Source organism: Urocitellus parryii, chromosome 7 (genome assembly GCF_045843805.1).
Source record: "Urocitellus parryii isolate mUroPar1 chromosome 7, mUroPar1.hap1, whole genome shotgun sequence".
Classification (NCBI taxonomy): Eukaryota; Metazoa; Chordata; class Mammalia; order Rodentia; family Sciuridae; genus Urocitellus; species Urocitellus parryii.
This window is the reverse complement of record NC_135537.1, coordinates 134765698-134784511: the sequence shown is the minus strand read 5'-3', so window position 1 is coordinate 134784511 and position 18814 is coordinate 134765698. Positions and strand designations below refer to the sequence as shown.

The 18814-nt window shown below is 41.8% G+C and overlaps 2 protein-coding genes across 2 annotated transcripts in view; one reads left to right on the top strand and one right to left on the bottom strand.

Annotated features, from left to right (window-relative positions):
- Positions 1-585: 585 nt before the first annotated feature.
- Positions 586-18814, bottom strand: part of Itgae (integrin subunit alpha E) — a 57863-nt gene continuing 39634 nt past the window's right edge. The window contains exons 21-31 of the mRNA XM_026393934.2: positions 16800-16932; positions 15027-15125; positions 13975-14054; positions 13220-13294; positions 12616-12679; positions 12426-12533; positions 8990-9043; positions 8609-8704; positions 7015-7110; positions 2167-2277; positions 586-936 (exon numbers count right to left, since the gene is read on the bottom strand). Coding sequence (XP_026249719.2) covers positions 841-936; positions 2167-2277; positions 7015-7110; positions 8609-8704; positions 8990-9043; positions 12426-12533; positions 12616-12679; positions 13220-13294; positions 13975-14054; positions 15027-15125; positions 16800-16932 — 1012 coding nt within the window. The 3' untranslated portion in view covers positions 586-840. The remainder of the gene's footprint in view (positions 937-2166; positions 2278-7014; positions 7111-8608; positions 8705-8989; positions 9044-12425; positions 12534-12615; positions 12680-13219; positions 13295-13974; positions 14055-15026; positions 15126-16799; positions 16933-18814) is intronic.
- Positions 9233-11554, top strand: Haspin (histone H3 associated protein kinase). Its single transcript, XM_026393925.2, has one exon. The coding sequence runs from the start codon at positions 9233-9235 to the stop codon at positions 11552-11554; it is 2322 nt and encodes a 773-aa protein (XP_026249710.2).

Here is an 18814-nt window from a genome sequence, read left to right as displayed (position 1 = left end):
AAAACACAGCTCAGGGCTGGGGATGTGGCTCAAGCGGTAGCACGCTTGCCTGGCATGCGTGCGGCCCGGGTTTGATCCTCAGCACCACATACCAACAAAGATGTTGTGTCCGACGAGATCTAAAAAATAAATATTAAAAATTCTCTCTCTCTCTCTCTCTCTCTCTCTCTCTCTCTCTCTCTCCTCTCTCACTCTCTCTTAAAAAAAAAAAAAGAAAGAAAACACAGCTCAGTAAAATGGCTGGATAAATATTCAAAACAACCAACTGTTCTAAAGACAAACTCTAATCAGGGGAAGAGAAAGATATTTTTCAGTATCATAATAGTAACAAAACTATATATATATATATATAGCTGGAAATAAAGGTTTTTATAAATGACCTTCATAAAGGTCTTCTTTCTTTGAAGAAAATGATAAAACCCTACAACAGAAGTGTTTTTAAAAACCTCAGCAAGTTAGAGAAATGTTGTTTTTCTAAGAAGGAAAACAATATTGGAAACATATCAATGCTCCCCAATTAAAGCTATACACTTAAGATAAATCAAGCAGATATAAAAATTTATTGCAAAGGGATATTTATTTTAAGGTATATTTGAAAATTAAAAGCACTATTATAAAGGAAATAGTTCAACTTTATTTAATAGCAGATGTTTCCCAAGTTTACTTTTTGTACAATGCACAAACATTTTGGGGACAATGTGTGGTTAAAAAATAATATTCTACAATTTGTTCAATGCTGCTCTAGATTATCCTAAGGAAAAAGTAATCAGTACAATGCCAAATCTCTAGAAGTTCAAGAATTAGCTGGTTATTCTTTCCCAGTAGACAAGGAAGCAGGTCCTAATCTTTTTCCAAGAGTAGACTGTCCGATTTCAGCTGGGCCTTCCTTATGCTCTCCAAGTTCAGTTGTTGATATTTTCTTTTAAAAAAGCCACACTGAAACAAAGGAAAGGAAGCCCAATTATAGGCCTAAAATACCTGTTTTAGAAAACGTACTTCCAGTTGTTGCCTACATACCCCCTAAACAACTCTGCTTCTTATACTTGTATTCCCTTTCCCTTCTCCTGAGACTCTTCCTGATAGTCAATCCTCCCAGACTCTTTGATGCTACCTTTCCTGGTGCTCAATCCTCAACTGGAACTGACTTCCCATCTCGCTCTGAACCCCCAGAATTTAAACCTTTCTTGTAACTAATTCTACAAAGTTGTATAGTTTGGGCTGCACTGGATCTAATCTTACTTATGTAATAGTCAGTACAGCCTACCATGCTGAGGGTAGAAAGAGATCAAGTACAGCCTCCTACACCAAGCTCAGAATCTAGTAGGAAAGGAAAAAATTACAATATGGTGTGACAACTGCCATGTGAAAGGGTTTCCAGAAGGGAGCTCACAGGACAAGCACAAAGCCCAACACAGAGGAGCCCAACACAGAGGAGCCCAACACAGAGGAGCTCAACACAGAGGATCCAGGAATCTCTGAGCTGAGTTTCAGGGGAGAGAGTAAGCAAAGTGAAAAGGTGGGAATGAGCACCCCTGGCAAAAGGAGTAGTCTGTGTTCAAGCAGAAAGATGGGCACCTTTCTTGGAGAAGAAAACAAGACTTGGGCATGGGAAGAGAGGGGTACAGGCCAGAGAGCACAGGATCTTGAACAGCAATTAAAAAGTTTAGACACTCAAACAGGGAAGACAAGGAATGGATTTAAAAAGGAGAATGACAGTCTGTTTTAGGAAGATCTCTCTTCAATTAGATCTTTATTCCTTCACACAGAAACCAAGTTTCTCATTTGCCTAAATGGGGTATAAGGTTGAAGCAAGAGGAGAAAGTGGCCACAAGGCCAGGGTAGCTGCTCTAAGTAAGGACTGGCTATCCTGGGGGTATAGTGCCCAACACCACAGCCAGGTCCTATCTCCCCCCCCTTTTTTTTTTGGTACTGAAAATTTAACACAGGAGCATTTTACCACTGAGCTACATCTCCAGCCCCACCCCACCCCCTGTTTTTTGTTTGTTTGTTTTTTAAATTTGAGACAGGGTCTCACTAAATTGCTAAGGACCTTGTTAAGTTGCTGAGGCTGGCCTCAAACTTGTGATTCTCCCATCTTAGCCCCCCAAGTCATACACCACTGAACCCAGCTTTATCTCATCCTTATTGAATACAATGAGAACTGACCTTGAACAGGATGACTATAATCACAACCAAAACCAGAAGGCCAGCAACACTGCTTCCAATGATGAGAGGCAATGAATGGTACTCCTCATTTGTTAGGAAGATGACCGTGATCTAGACAAGACAAAGAGATGGTCCAATAAATCAGGTACAGCAAAGAAGGAAAACAAGTTCTTGTTATTTTAAATAGAAAACATGAGGACTTGGCAACATCCTGGGCACTGATCAAGAGTGCTGACAGTAACATCCCCTGATGCAGCTTTAAGATGATCTAAAATCATCTCACGACCAAAATACCTTATAAGAAACCACTGTAGCCTCTTATCTAAAACTGCTGTGTCAGAAGAGTGTGACCTTGAGTTAAAGATGCTCTAACAGTTGGAAAGAGAGTCCCATGGCATCAAGACAGAAAATCAAGATTCTACAAAGCCATGTTCCATGTGTCCTTGAGTCCCACACTAATTATCTTCAAAGTGATGATTTATCTTAAATGATCTCCAAGTCCTCTCCAACTCAGTTCTCACAGCTTTGTTAAAAAGTGTTTTTAGTTGTAGATGGACACAATGCTTTATTTTATTTATTTTTTACATGTGCTGAGGATCAGACCCAGTGCCTTACACATGCTAGGCAAGTGCTCTACCACAGAGCCACAATCCCAGCCCTCACAGCTTTTTTTTATCTTGCATAAATCCCTTAAATTCTTTGGCAATATAATCTCCTTACAAGAAACATTTGACAAAGGCAATGATCTGCTCTTCACTAGACTGAGGACATATGTTCCTCAGGGACATGATAATACATGCAAAATTGTATTCATGTGTAATACTTGTGGGGCTCTTCTAGTATAAATTACCCCAGTTTTTTTTTCCAAAGGATCTCTCAATTTCAGGTATCTCATCTCCTCATTAACAGGGCTCAGCTAGAAAGCACGGGGTATGTGCATCCTGACTGAGACCCAGCCCTCCCAGGTTGTTACCACAGCAAGGTGTAGGACTGAAGTGGAGCCAGAAGGCCATCAAGACTCCTCTGCCTGTCCAAGACAATGAATTTCCTTCATGCATATGTTTAAACGCAAAGTTGGGGGTGTTCAGAGAGATTTCTGTATGGAGTACAGAACCACACAAACTTACCTTGAGGCTTCTTCCAAAAAAGTTAAAAGCAATTGACTTAAGATTGATCCTCCAGGCCCTACTTAACTCACACGCAGCTGAACTTAATAGGGCTTAAGTTCTGGGCCTTGAAAGTAGGGAAGTGTCAAAGCAACAGAGTAAGAGAAAAAAAAGAGGTGGCTTCCCCCCCCCCTTTTTTTTTTAAGCAGAAAATAGCAGAACTCAATAACCTGGGTTTAGGAAGTACAAGGAAATTCCAAGGTGATGGTGTTAGAATCAGGCCAGATTTGGGTAGAAGAACCACACCTATTTTTCAAAGCCTTCTTCCTTTTTCCTCTTTGAAATGCACAGGTTCCCAAAAGGGCCCCAAAGCTACCTAGCAGAGGTTAAGGGAGAAGCAGGATACAGGATATTCTCCTTGTGGCAAACGTTGACAGTGACCTACTCAATAGCCATTTTCTCCGTTCAGATGTTGTTTAGGAATCAAGACTGATCTAAGATAATCACAACAGAACTATCCTCTTTTTGCCAGTGACTAAGATGAAATCCAGTCCTCACTAATAAAACTTAAAGGGGCCTGGGTTTGTGGCTCAGTGTTAGAGCACTTGCCTAGCACATGTGAGGCACTGGGTTCTATCAACAACACCACAGAAAAATAAATAAAATAAAGGTATTGAGTCCATGTAAACCTAAAAATATTAAAAACAAACAAACAAAGACATAAAGGGATGTCTCCTGGGAGTTTTTAGAGAAGTTTCCTCTCTGAAAAGGGAAGGCACATAAAGAAAAATGATTTTGGTGACCTCTTGCTTCCTAGTTTGTATTCTGTCATGTGAAATACAAATTGAGCATTCCTGATCCAAAAATTCAAACTCCAATATGTCCCAAAATCCAAAACTTCTGAGTATCTTGTTGCTGCTCAAAATGTTTCAGACTTGGAACATGTTGGATTTCAGATTAGGGAATAAATGACTGGTAAAGTCTATTAAATATTCCAAAATTTTCTGATATCTGAAATACGTGAGGTCCCAAGCATTTTGGATAAAGGATACTCAACCTTATGGCATTTGGAGATTGGCAACTTCATGCTGGACATGAAGAAAGGCATTATCTAACACACCAGGATTAGGGAGGCAAGCCATTAAGCAGGGCCTACATTCCTTCCTAAACAAACAGTACATGCCCTTCTGGCACATTAGCTGAATTTTTTCCCCATATCTGTTGCTAAAATGCATCTGGATACACAGCTATTTATTCTCATAAATTCACTGTAAGTCAGGTGCTTATTGGCAGGAACTACTTAATATTTTGCTTAGGATACTGAATTTAAAGAAAAGGATTTTGGGAATCTATGCTATAGAAATAAAAGCATCAATAAGAGGAAGAAATATATAAGTAAATTAAGAATATACACATAATGAACTATTAATAATAATTCTCTTTGGAAAGAGAGTTAGGGGCAGGAGAAAGTGAAGGAAAATTTGTTTCAGTTGGTACCTTTCTATAAGGATTAGATTTTATTGCTATTTTATTTTTAAAATTCTAGGCAATACAATAATGAGGCACTTATGTTTCTTTATTATGTCATTTTCTGTATTGGAAGAACTTTAAAAACAGCCTGTTGTCTCAGCTACTTAGGAGGCTGAGGCAGGAGGAGTGCTTGGGCCCAGGAGTTCAAGAATAGCATAGTAACACAAGATACTGCCTCACACACACACACACCAAAACAAACAAAAAAAAAAAAAAAGAGAGAGAGAGAGAGAGAGAGAGAGAGAGAGAGAGAAATACTTTGAAATAAAAGAAAATGTTTATCTTACATATCTAGAGAATTGTTCCTTTCCCCTCCTCCAAGGAGGAAAATTGAGTACTTATATTTAGCAATCCAGGCTCACTCTATGGACATTTGCTCTAGTAAAGAATCATGCCTAACTCAAAAGCTCATTGATAACATCATCTCTGAAGCCAGGAGCATGTCCTGGCATAAGTCAACAAGTATGAAAATGCAGTGTTATGCCAGGGTTTACTGAAGGAAAACCAAGGGAATAACAGCTGATAGGCATTGGTTGTTTTCCATGTCAAATAATTTCTAGAACTAGATTTTGGTGATGGTATACATAGTGAATAATGAATATATTAAATGATACAGAATTGTACTTTTAAAAATAGTTACAAATGTAACTTTAATTTTACATGTATTTGCCAGAATACAAAACGTATTTTTTTAAAGTATGTATTTTTTTTATTTTTGTAGTTGTAAATGGACAGCATGCTTTTATTTGATTTGTTCATTTTTATGTGGTGCTAAGGATTGAACCCAGTGCCTCACATATGCAAGGTGCATGCTTTACCATTGAGCCATAGCCCCAGGCCTATATTGAGTTTTTTGTTTGTTTGTTTAGTTTTTGGTAGACACAACATCTTTGTTTGTATGTGGTGCTGAGGATCGAACCTGGGACGCACGCTTGCCAGGCGAGCGCACTACCACTTGAGCCACATCCCCAGCCCCCCTATATTGAGTTTTTACAGACTGTATATAACTGTTAAAGCCCTAGCCAGTAAAATAGGTCAATAAATGATGACAATTAAATAAATACTATGATTTTTTTTTTTTTAATGCAGTGTAACACACACAAGAGCACTTAACCCACAGACCACAGAGGTCAATTTAATTTCTGGTCATACTTCTGAAAATCAAATTCCAAGAGTTCCAGTACTGAATCTAAGTCTTATTTTAAAAATTATGCAGGGGCTGGGGTTGTGGCTCAGCAGTAGAGCACTTGCCTAGCATGTGTGAGGCTCTGGGTTCGAGTCTCAGCACAGCATATTAATAAATGAATACAATAATGGTCCATCAACATCTAAAAAAATTTTTTTTTAAATTATGCATTCATGAGTACTGTAACTATTTAATACTATAACTAAACACTGATATACACAGTAGAAAGATAGTTTATATATGCAAAGAATAATTTCTCAGGAAAAAAATTTTTTAAAGTCAATGTATGTGGAGAGCAGTGACCCAAACCATGGTCCCTGATTCCCTCATGGCTGCATCTGTGCTTGGAAATTCCTGTGTAAAGGTACAGGCCAAGATGGCCTAGTTGCTATGGTGATGCCCACCCAAGGAGGCTTTGTGCAAAGGTGCACAGCTCTATCAGTTAGAATCTTGGATTCAGACACCAACTCCCAGGGGTAGAGAAAATTCTAGACATAACCTTGATGTCGCGCAAGTTTCGACGATGCATCCTTCAGGCTGCCTGCTTTGCTAAAACTTTCACACAAACAAACTTCTGATGAGAAAAACTATATAATAAATGTGCTTAGCTAGCTCTGATGTCAGTCAAGCCTTACCAGGCCCCAGGCACCTGGCCCTAGCTTTTTTTTCTATGTGTTTGTCTTTTTTTCATTCCCCATCACCCCTTAGGTTTCTGAATTAACAGCCATGCTGGTTGCAGCAAACATTTTTAAATCAAAGTATACACTGCTGTTGGATCTAAGCTAGTTATTTCAACTTAGACCTCCTCAGCTTTAGGCCTTTTTACTCAATTCCTTATTTGATAGGTAAAAACTGAGGCAGAAGCGGATTCATTCAAGATCACATAGGCAGCATTAGTAGCAGAGCCAAGAACAGAAGTGATAAAACTGAAAATAGGAAGAGAGTAACAAGGGAGTGGCTGTGCAAGGACTCAAAAGCTACACACAGTTCTCCTAGGACACTATCCAGAAAACAGCCAGGGATTACCTTAGTTCTGTGGTTCTCTGCATTCAGCCCCTCATATAGAGATTTGTTGAAAGATATTTCACCAAAAATCTGCAGTTCAGTTACATCTCTTAGTAACTATTAGATGAGGGGGAGGAAGAAGAGAAACAAAACATATTAAGCATGGATTCCTTGTTTCTGAAAATCATTCACCACCTTTCCCTTTAAATGTGTGCCATCTCCAGTATTCTTTAGTCTCATTAATGTCCCCAGCATCCATTCGGTTACCAAACAAGAAATCTGCAATTAATCCTTAAATTCTTTTCCTTTACCCTCTATCTCATTCCACTATTCCTAGCCAAAGTCAGTAAACAATTTTTTTTAATCCTCTCTTGCATATATTCCTTTTTTTCTCCACCCCCATTTCCAGTTCTTCAGTTTATACCACACTGCTCTCATCTGGATCACTACAAGATATTAAACTTGATTACTAGTTCCCACATCAGAATAAGTGATCAGGGAAGGCCTCTCTAAGAAAGTAACATCTGTATTAAATACAAGAAGAAATCACTCACATGAACTTAGCAGAAGAGCAATGTTATGCAAAGAAACAGCAAATACAAAGGTCCTGTAACCATAGTAATATTGGAAAATTCAAAAGGACAGAATAGCTGGGTTATAAGAAAGGGACAGCAGGAGAGAAAAGAGAATACTGGGAGAGAAAGTTGAAAAATTAGCCAAGACCAGACCATGTAGTTACCTTGCAGGCCATGGAGGTCGGGGGGGAGGTATGGATCAGAATCTAAGGGTGTTCAAACTTCACTTTTTTTTAAAGCACAATCTAATGTGGATGGATAGTGGTTAAGTGAATTATTTATAGGTGTGGGGAAAGCAGAGGCAAGGAGAACAGGTCCAAAGTTACTGCAATTGCCCCAGCAAGTGACAGCAGCTGTAGAGATGGAGAAAGTAAATGAATTTAGGATTTATGCTGGAAGTGAAATAGAGTTTGTTGGTGGAATGGATATGAGGTATAGGAAAGGAGCAAGTCACAGATAATTCCTAGAATTCCTAGTATGAAACAGGATTAAGAATAGCCAAGGGGGCTGGGGATATAGCTCAGTTGGTAGAGTGCTTGCCTAGAATGCACAAGACCCTGGTTCAATCCCTGCCCCCCCCCCCCCCCCCCCCCCCGCCACAAAAAAAAGAATAGCCTGAATAACTGGCTAAGGAGCAGGCTGGGACAGAAAGTCATCAAAAGGCTTGTTCTTGGGCTGTGGTTGTAGCTCAGCGGTAGGATGCTTGACTAGCGTGTGTCGAGGCACTGGGTTCAACCCTCAGCACCACATAAAAAAATAAATAAAGAGGGCTAGGGCTGGGGCTGGGGCTCGGTGGTAGAGTGCTCCCCTGGGACGCGTAAAGACACTGCGTTCCATCCTCAGCACCACATAAAATAAAATAAAGGTATTGTGTCTGTCTACAACTAAAACACACACACACACACACATATTAAAATAAATAAAGATTAAAAAGTGGAGGGAGGGTGCTGTTCTGGACATGTAAATGCCATTACAGTTTCTAAGGGAGATGGCCTTTAGAGCTGGATAATCAGATCTGGAGAATTTTGGTCTCAAAATACCTGCTCAGCGTGACTCAAGGATATCTCTGCAGCCACAGTTACATTCTCTTTTTCTGATGTGATATTACAGCTCACTGAATACCATTCGTCCACACGCTGCAAAAAGAATCTCATTAGCTTAATCCCTTTACGCGTGGGAAGGGTGAAATTTTTAACACTCAGGTCCAGAATATTTCAAGGTCCCAGAACAGGGGGTGTGAGCAGTTTGAGCGCTCACTTTGACCCAAGTAAAGCACCAATCCTGGCAAACCCAGTGAGGGGAGGGAGGAGGGCCCTGACCGCTGCCGTGCATTGCTTTCAGGGGGAATCTTGGAAAAGTAGCATCCTGGCTTCTCCCTATCACGTGCTTCAATCCCTCCCTCTCGGGGAAACCACGCTCACCTGAAATGGATCGCTCACACAAGCGGGCTGATTCTCGGTGCACCCAGTGTAAGCCTGAAACGAAAGCCATTCCAGGGACGCACTCAACAAACTAAAGCTCCATGGTTACCTACCCCCTCACTCCAGTAAGGCCCGGTGTGATGCGCACGCCTGCCGCCGGGCACTAGGACCCAAAGGGCAGGCGAGCGCACCACACGGAAGTCTCGCGGTGTTTGCATTTGAACTGCTTGGCGGGTGTCTGCCATGGCGGCGTCACTCCCGAGATCTGAGATCCGACTCTTCCGAACGTACGGGGCAGCCGGTGGCGGGGGGCCGCGGCGGCGGCCGGGCCGGGCAGCGGCGCAGTGGTTTCCACCGCAGAACCGGAACGGTATCTTCAGCAGCGACACCAGCAACGGTAGCCCGTCGCAGTCTGAGGCTCCCGACGACTCTGACGACCCAGACTTCCCCGGCAGCCCCGTCCGCCGACGGCGGAGGCGTCCTGGCCGCGGAGTCTCCAAGAAGCAGCCCACCCTGATCGCGACCCCAAGACGCCTGAGGCTGAGAGCACGGCCTCCGCTAAAGTGCAGCACCCCCTACTGCCCGCTCCGACCACCGCGCTTCCCCAGCAGCCGCGGGGGCCGTCTCAGCCCCGACTTCAGTGAATGCAGCCAGCCCAAGGACCACGACGAGCTGGGCCTCAGTGCCTCCCTGATCAGCCCCCGGCCCTCGTCTGGCCCCGGACCTCCAGCGCCAGGGGATAGTATCATCTCCACCGGTCCTCCTGCCTCTTCAGATGCAACCTCTGCAAACTCAAGTGGTTTCCACTTGTCATCAGCCTCCCTGAACCTAGCATCTCCCCCACGCTCCCAGGAAACAGCAACAGAAGGAATCTCGGTCACTAGTATGGTCCACCGAGCTCATACCAGCCTCACGTCTGCTCTCTCTAGCCTTATGGACTCGAGATATCCAGTGGATCGTGAGTGTGGGACACACAGAAAAAACACGGAGTCTTGTTGTAAAAGGAAAGTGATGGGAAACAGACTGGAGGGCACCGGTAAAAAGAGGGTCACAGGCAGAGACTCATCTCAAAAAAGAGGGTCTCAAAGGGCCACCCTGATAGACTCTGAAGAAGCCACTGGTTGCAGAGGCCATATCATACCTAGGAAAATCAACAGGCCTAAGAGGACTAGGCCAAGGCAAAAGAGGAAACATCAGGAAGCAGGGGAAACCTCTCCTCTCCATCACCACCGATTTAAAAAGAGCCAAAAGATGGGAAAAGATTCATTCCTATCTCAGGACCTGACTCATTTACCAAAGTCCTGTTCTTGGACCAAAATCAGGGCCTCCTTCAATTTCCACAAGAAGAAAATTGTGACTGATGTGTCAGAGGTAAGCAGTATCTATACCATTTCCAGTTCTCCCTCTAGGTCTTTTGTATCAGAATATTCAAACCCTCCTGTCTTAAACACAACAAATACTGCTCTGTCCCCACGGCACTCCTCTTCTTTGCACTTGCTAAGCCCTTTAAACATCATACGTGTTGCGGACAAAAAGGCCTCTGAGGCTGAAAAGGTTTTTTGGGAATGCGGTCAGGAAGGACCTATCCCCTTTAGCCATTACCTTTCCACAGAAAAACTGGAACGATGTGAGAAAATTGGGGAAGGGGTGTTTGGTGAAGTGTTTCAAATGATTGTTGATAGGAAACCTGTAGCCCTAAAAATCATTGCTATTGAAGGATCAGATTTAGTCAATGGATCCCATCAGAAAACCTTTGAGGAAATCCTGCCAGAGATCATCATCTCTAAAGAGTTAAGCCTCTTATCTGATGAGGCGTACAACCGCACAGAAGGCTTTATTGGGCTGAACTCAGTGCACTGTGTTCAAGGGCCTTACCCTCTCTTGCTCCTCAAAGCCTGGGATCACTATAACTCAACCAAAAAGTCTGCAAATGACCGGCCTGACTATTTTGAGGAAAGTCAGCTCTTCATTGTACTAGAATTTGAGTTTGGTGGGATCGACCTTGAGCAAATGAAAACAAAGTTGTCCTCTGTGGCTACAGCAAAGAGCATCATACACCAGATTACAGCATCCCTTGCAGTGGCAGAAGCATCACTGCGTTTTGAGCACCGAGACTTACACTGGGGGAATGTGCTGTTAAAGAAGACCAGCCACAAGGAGCTCCGCTACACCCTCAACGGAAAGACAAACACCATTCCTACCCGTGGGTTGCAAGTCAATATCATTGACTACACCCTGTCACGCTTGGAGCGGGATGGGATTGTGGTTTTCTGTGACATTTCCATGGATGAAGAACTATTTACAGGTGAAGGTGACTACCAATATGAGATTTACAGGCTCATGAGGAAGGAGAACAACAACTGCTGGGGTGAATATCACCCTTATAACAATGTGCTCTGGCTACATTACCTCACAGACAAGATTCTGAATGAAATGACCTTTAAGACTAAATGTAACACCACTGCCATGAAGCAAATGAAGAAAAAGATCCAGCATTTCCATAGGACAGTGTTGAACTTCACCTCCGCCACTGACCTGCTCTGCCAACACAGTCTATTTAAGTGAGCTGAATGTGTCTTACTGTCCCAAACTGAGAGAGCCCTGGTCTTAACGCCTTCGGTCCTGTTTTCAATCTCCATCCCAGAGCAGGGTAAAGTAGAATTCCATTCTTATATGTTTCCAGTCAACTTTTCAAGCAAGAATTTTGTTTTCAAGTGGAAACTGAAATATTTGTTGAACTGATTAAACTTGCTGTTAACAAATATTAAACTACATGTAAGAACAAGTATTTATAACTTATAAGTTCTGTTTCTAATTGTCAGCAGAGTTCATTCTGTAAATTCCACATTTTCATTTTGAGCCTTGAAATTGTTATATAATCTGAACAAAAAAACAAACAAAAAATCAAGAAAGCCTAGGTAACAGCTGTTAAAGTGATCAGAGCCTGTTCCTTTAAGTAATAAGCCTGGTGTTGAGAACCACATTACAGATAAGAGGTCAAATAAAAACAAAGAGGCTATATAGCAAAGCAAAGACCAAGAGGGAGTGGAGGGAAGGAAAATGAAGACAGATGGTTTGTAGGGGGCAGTGTGAGAAATGTCACATTTATCAGTCTCACTCACCAATCACATAGAAGCAGAGGCAGAGTTTATCAATTTTCAAAAGGAAAATAAATGTCTCCATGACTACAAAAATGTTTGAATTTTTGCTTATTTTTCTTCAAGGAGAGGAAAATTGAAATGCTGCTTTAAGGCCTGAGTACTTGATATTCCTTCTGAACATAACTGGTAATTCACTCCTAATGTTCTCCTGTGGCTAATCTTGTTTTACTAGATTAAACAAGATCTAACTTTACTCCTAAGGCTCCTAGTTTTTATATCTTTGAGAATCCATAGTCACTCTGGTAAGAAATGTGATAAGAACTGCCTGTGAATACCTGGGTTTTTGTCACATTCTTCACTCTTACAATCTGGAGACCTTGCAATTTGATTGGGATGCAAATTTGCAACAGGAATTTGGCTCCAAAGAGATTTTCCCCATGTATCTGCCAAATAAAATCAGAATAGGAAGTCAAAGCTTAGGTTGCTTTGCCACCTGTAGCTTTGCAATAAACACTAAGCACTTACACTGAAGAGGAATTCTTTGTGGTCAGAAAGCCCCTGGCTTGTGTTCATGTACATCACAGATGGCCTGCAATTGAGAGGACTTGTTAGACCTCAGAGTCCCCTTTTAATTTTGAATGAACTTGAATGTTTTCAATAGGATACACTATGACAGAGGGCACCAGATCCTTAAAAGGAATCCAAGGCAAATATCAAATTGTAAAGTGGTCATAGGGTAGTTGAGAGGAGGTAGAATATTTGCATTCTGTATAGTTGAGCTGGTTCATTTTCTAATTACAACTCCTCAGATTAGCCTTACTTTTCGCCCTTTTTGCTTCCCAGTACCACAGCCCCTGTCTTTCCTCCAGAGTTCCTAGCCTCAGTTCCCTTTTGTAGTAAGACCAGCTGGCACTGCTCCTTCTTTGATGACCACCATAGGGTTTTTAGAACCCAACTGTGAGTACCATAAAAATCAGTGCTAGAGCCTAGGTTCTAAGCAGCTTCATTCATCTCAGAGAAACACAATGTTCACATCCACCCTGATTACCAGTTCCATTCATAAAGAGAGAAGGCCTGAAGCTATGTGCTGTGGGCAGCCACACAGGTGTTAGCCCCATGGAGTACTTACTTGGAGAGAACTGCAATGAAGGCATGTCTGAATCGAAGGTTGTGGGTTTTTCTGGCCAAAGACCTTTGGTTGGAACTGAGAATAAGACTGTTAGTTCACAGCACAACTTCTTTGTATCCTGGCTTCCCAGTGTCAGGGTACAAAGGTGGGGGTATCAGGTAAAAAAAGCTTCTTAGAGATAAATAATTAGAATGCAAACGAATCATACTTAAGAGTAATGTTGATTTTAAAAGGATTTCTCAGCATCAATACTGTTGACATTTTGGGCCAGATAATTTTTTGTTGTGGTGTCCTATACATGGTATAATGTTTAGCAACATTCTTGGTCTCATATTCACTAGATACAGTAGCACCTCCTAAGTCATAGCAATCAAAAATGTCTCCAGGCATTACCTCTAGGAAGCAGAATCACCCCTTCCCAACACCATACTTCATGTTGCCCCTAAACCTAGAGGCTCTGCAGATAATAGTTACTCCAAATTTAAATAAATCAGAACTAGAACTTGAGTCCAAAGCTTATTCCATCAGACTATGTCATAGTTTCACTTTGTGAGAAGAACAGAACACTTTAAATAGCTTTGATTAAAAATAATAATAACTGAATCACTATGGGGGTGGACAGAGGCCTCTGTGGGTTCATTAAGGTTCCCCTCCTCCCTTGGCAGTAAGGAAGTCACAGTTCTCACAGCATGCACATGGGAGGGAGATTCCCTCAAGGCCATAGCCTCAATAGGCTTGATACAGGCACTACTTACTTGGAGATGGTCACAGTGATGTCTGCTGTCTCGTTTGGAAAGGCATTCTCCTCTAGCTGCCAAACTACTGAAATGTTTGCCTAATATTTTAAAGGGGGAAAAATGGTCACTTGATTCTTTTTTTTTAATTTTTTTTTTTATATTTATTTAGTTAGTTTTCGGCAGACACAACATCTTTTTTTGTATGTGGTGCTGAGGATCGAACCCGGGCCGCACGCATGCCAGGCGAGCGCGCTACCGCTTGAGCTACATCCCCAGCCCGGTCACTTGATTCTTGTCTGTACCATTCTCAATTCTAACTGCCTACTACAAACCAACCTAGGAAACAATTTAAATTTCTTACATTTTTGTAGCACAGTATACCTCTCCATCCATTATTTTATATAAGCCTTCCATGCAAATATAGAGTAAGCAGAGCAGGCAGCATTACCCTATTCCCCTTCTACAGTTGAGATTTCCCATGGCACAAAAATAATCTCTACTGCCATTTGAGGTATTGCACGCCTGTAATCTCAGAGGCTGGGAAGGCTGAGGCAAAAGGATGTCGAGTTCAAAGCCAGCCTCAGCAATTTGGCAAGGCCCTAAGCCACTTAGCCAGACCCTGTCTCAATAAAATATTTAAAAAGTGCTGAGGATGTGGCTCAATGGTTAAGCACCCCCCCACCCCGGGGTTCAATCCCCAGTATCAATAATATGGTCTGATGTCCCTTCTGTACTACCCCCCAACTTCACACTTTTCCTGGGATTAATCAACACTGTCTTTGACTCCTTTCAAAGCAAGCTTAGCAGATGTAAGCCCTGCTGCAGACTGACTGTACAGTAAAGAGAAGCATAGAGACCACAACTGAGAGGTTCAAATATAGCTGGGATGTAAACATCACCAACTCCAGAGTTGTGCAAAGAGCCAATCAATCAGACTCATAGGGGGCTGGGGTTGTGGCTCAGTGGTACAGCCCTTGCCTAGCATGTGTGAGGCACTGGGTTCAGTTCTCAGCACCACATATAAACAAATAAATAAAGGTCCATCAATAATTAAAAAAAATAAGACTCACAGATGACCTCTTGAATATGGGGTGACCAATCTTGCAGCTCATCACCAGGGCAGAAGCAGTTGGCTTAGGGTCATCACACTGAATGTTTGGAGAAGAAGGCTGTGAATACAGAAAGAAATACTTCTTAAGGAGTAAAAAATTAACCCAACCAGGAGCTATAACAAAATAAGTCAGACTTGGTCTATTTTTCTCACAAGCAGGACTGGTAGGCTCAGCAGTAGAGTTAAGAAATTTAAACCAAAGGTCTAAGGGTTGGTTCTGCAAGTGAGGCAGAGAACAGCAAAAGAAAAGATGAATTCCAACTAGGAGGACTCTATCCTCACAAGGAAGGAGATAATATGAACATGAACTGGGCTGTGGACCAATGTAAATGTCACTGCTTTCTTTCTTTTTTTGATCTCTTCTTGTGTAAAAGATTTTAAAAATTTTGATAACTTCATCATTCAATGTAACCCCAGATGCCACAGTGCCTACAACTGTGACTGCAGCTGTGGCAGCAGCTCCAGCTCTGTGGATCTGGGAAGAGAAAGAGGGGTAGGCGGGTGGGAGAGGAAGGCCAGCATGGACCCAAGCACTGCCATGTAGCCTTTCAACCATGGTTCCTCATCTGGACTACTGAGTACAGAAAATAATTCTCCCACGAATAGTATATCACTAGATCCATTCTAGGTGCATAAGAGAGAATTTTAATTTTTCATATACTGGATGCCATCCTTGCCAAATAGCCTAAGAGTGGAGAAAACCCATAGTTCCAACAGTGAACAAAATTACACTGTGGTATATGTCACCCAACAAAGGAAAAGACAGAGGATGGATGGAGTTCAAGTAAATGTAAATAAATCAGTTTTGATAGCCTCAAAGCAAATCAAAGCTGAGTTAAAGGGTCAATCAACAATGGGTCTAGACTTGACCACTTCCTTGGAAATGAATAAATTAATATAGATGTAAAAGCTGTGTCCAGAAATACTTTATCTGAAGCTCTATATCTCAGATAGAAATTGAAACTGCTCTTTGTCAAAATGATTTAGATTGATGGGTGTGGTGGCACACACCTATAATCCCAGTGGCTCAGAAGGCTGAAACAGAAGGATTTCAAGTTCAAAGCCAGCCTCAGCAAAAGCAAGGCACTAAGCAACTCATTGAGACACTTTCTCTAAATAAAATACAAAATAGGGCTGGGGATGTGGCTCAGGAGTCAAGTGCCCTTGAGTTCAATCTCCAGGACCCCTCCCCCTAAATGACTTAGGTCTTCCAGGCAAGAGCAAGATGGTTTCACAGTTATTGATTAAATTTCAAACAGCAAAGTTTCTGGCCATCTGTAAGTTTAGAGAATAAAATTTCTCAGTGCTGTGATAATTCATAGTTGTAGGTGTCCTTGGGAGAAAGAATATTTCCTAGTATCTTTGTACCTGGCTTTGTATCTGTGATCCCAGCTTGGTGAAGGGCTGGGCAGAATTTCATTTTCTTAGCCCAAGCTAATTTTTACTTTCTCAATGCCTTAGGGTATTTATCTCTCAAAGCCCTGGTTAAGAAAGGCTGCAAGCAGAGAGGGCTAATTGTGCAGCAAAATGGAGGCCCTGATGGTATTTAAAGCAAAGAAAGAATCTAGTACACTTGGGTGGGGTAAGACTCACCTAGTTACTAATCATTTATTGGATGGACCAGAAGGAAGCTGGAGGCAGGGAGACTAGTAAGGAGGTTGCAAGAGAAAAGCAGGTGTATGGCAAGGGAAATGGTCGAGTGGCATGTTTCTGAAGCTGCTGTTATAGTTACCTTTTGTATCCTCTTAAACTGTAAGTTTCTGGGATAATTCAAAACCATGCTTGTCATATAGGAATCTTCCCCAGAGTTAGTTAGGCTAATGTTCATGGCCAGCTCCTTGGTGAGACCCACCACCAATTCCTGCCTGCACAGGCAAAGATAAAAATGTTGCCAGTTTATTTAATCTGTACAAACTTGGATGCAATAGGACAGCACATCCTTAACTACCTTCTCAGATAAACTGCCATTTAGCCTAGATTTTCATCCCCTCAACATAACTTGGACTGCCACACTCATTTTCGTTGCTGGGTGAGATTATAATGCCTACCACTTACCATGTGCCAAGGACTGTGTTTCACATGCTCAATTAATCCTCATAAAACCCCTGTGAAATGGCACAATTACTCTATTTTGTAGAAAAGGAAACAGAAGCCCAAAGAGGCCACTTGGCCTGAGGTCTAGCAGCCTTCAAAGAGAAGTAGGGAAAATCAAATCCAAATCCTCTTTCTACCACCAATTAATTCATTTTGACCCTAGGCAAGGCACTCCATGGCACACATTCATCCATTCCACAATTATTTACAGATCTGCTCAGCACTGGAAAACAGGACGCACATAACTCTACCTTTGAGGTCCAGACTGCCGAACAACCTCAGTAATTGAGATTGACTAGACATATAGTAACATACAAAAACACTTTTTAACTTAATTGAGATTGACTAGACTTATAGTAACATATAAAAACACTTTTTAACCATGTAAAATGTCCAAAGGTGGAATAGACAGATCTGGTAAGTGATGAAACATAAGTTTTGTTGTTATTATTTGGTACTGTTTTTAATTTTATCACAGCTGAGAAGATGTGGATTGATTGGAGGGAAAGACAGGAGTCAGAGACAGAATCTGCTGTGGAAATTCATCCATCAGGTGATAAATGCCTGAAATAAGACAATAGTATTGGACGCAGAAAAAGGGAAGAGAGGAGTCAAAGAAGATAAGGGAAGCAGAGAGGTAGTCAAGGGTGAATTCTAAGTTTACAGCTTGGCTGGCCAAGTGATGTTACCCTCTGAGGGAGAGAACACAAGAGGAAGTAGGATGGAGGAAGATGAATTCAGTTATGAGAAGAGGTGCCTATAGGATTAAAGGTAGAGGTGCTGATTGTTAGTCAAACATACTGTTCTATAGTCCATAAGAAAGCTCTAGGAGTCAAGACTTTGGAGTGCTTTGGAATCCGGCCCAAAAAGCAGACATAGCTGTTTTCAACAGGGAATTAATTACAGCCAAGAATCATCCAGGATATTTAATAGTGTTTCTTAACCTGAGTTCCAGAAATAGTTTCTGAGGGCCCAGAAACTATTTATGAATGAACATGTAGTCTTCTAGGGAAAGGGGTCCATAGTTTTCATTAGATTTTATTTATTTATTTATTTATTTATTTATTTATTTATTTAGAGAGTCTATGTCTGCAGAAAGGTCAAAACCACTGAGACAGACTCAGCAACTTTTGAAATAGAAGCAATTGCTTGACTTCTTCGCTAGGGGGTGATGCAAGGCAAGCTATGCATGCTTTGTCTGTTTCACAAGGAGTTGGCTGAGTGGATGGTTCTTGGCTGTAAATAATTCCCTGTTGAAAACAGCTGTGTCTGCTTGTTGGGCTGGATTCCAAAGCACTCCAAAGTCTTGAATTGGGTCCTTAGTGATGGGCAGCACTAAGCTGTCCATATCTGAAATTCAAGAACTACAACTGTCTATGAGGGGCTTTCCAGGACTCAAGGAACACCATTCTTCCCTACAGATTCCACCCACAGATTCCACCTCCAGCCAACTGACTGTCAGTATCATGATATACACGCAGCACTAGTAACCAGGGAGGACATGAATTTAAATTTAAATACCCAATGGTACTAGTGGCTAAGATATTAGATGGTATAGTTCTAGATACTCAGGCTGTGACACATCTACTCTGACAGCAAATGTTCTCAGTTTCTCTGCTATCACCTGGGTGCAAGCCACCCTCATCTATCAAC

Excerpts from the sequence above, each read along its gene's own strand:
- Haspin (XM_026393925.2), top strand. The coding sequence starts at position 9,233 with ATGGCGGCGTCACTCCCGAGATCTGAGATCCGACTCTTCCGAACGTAC.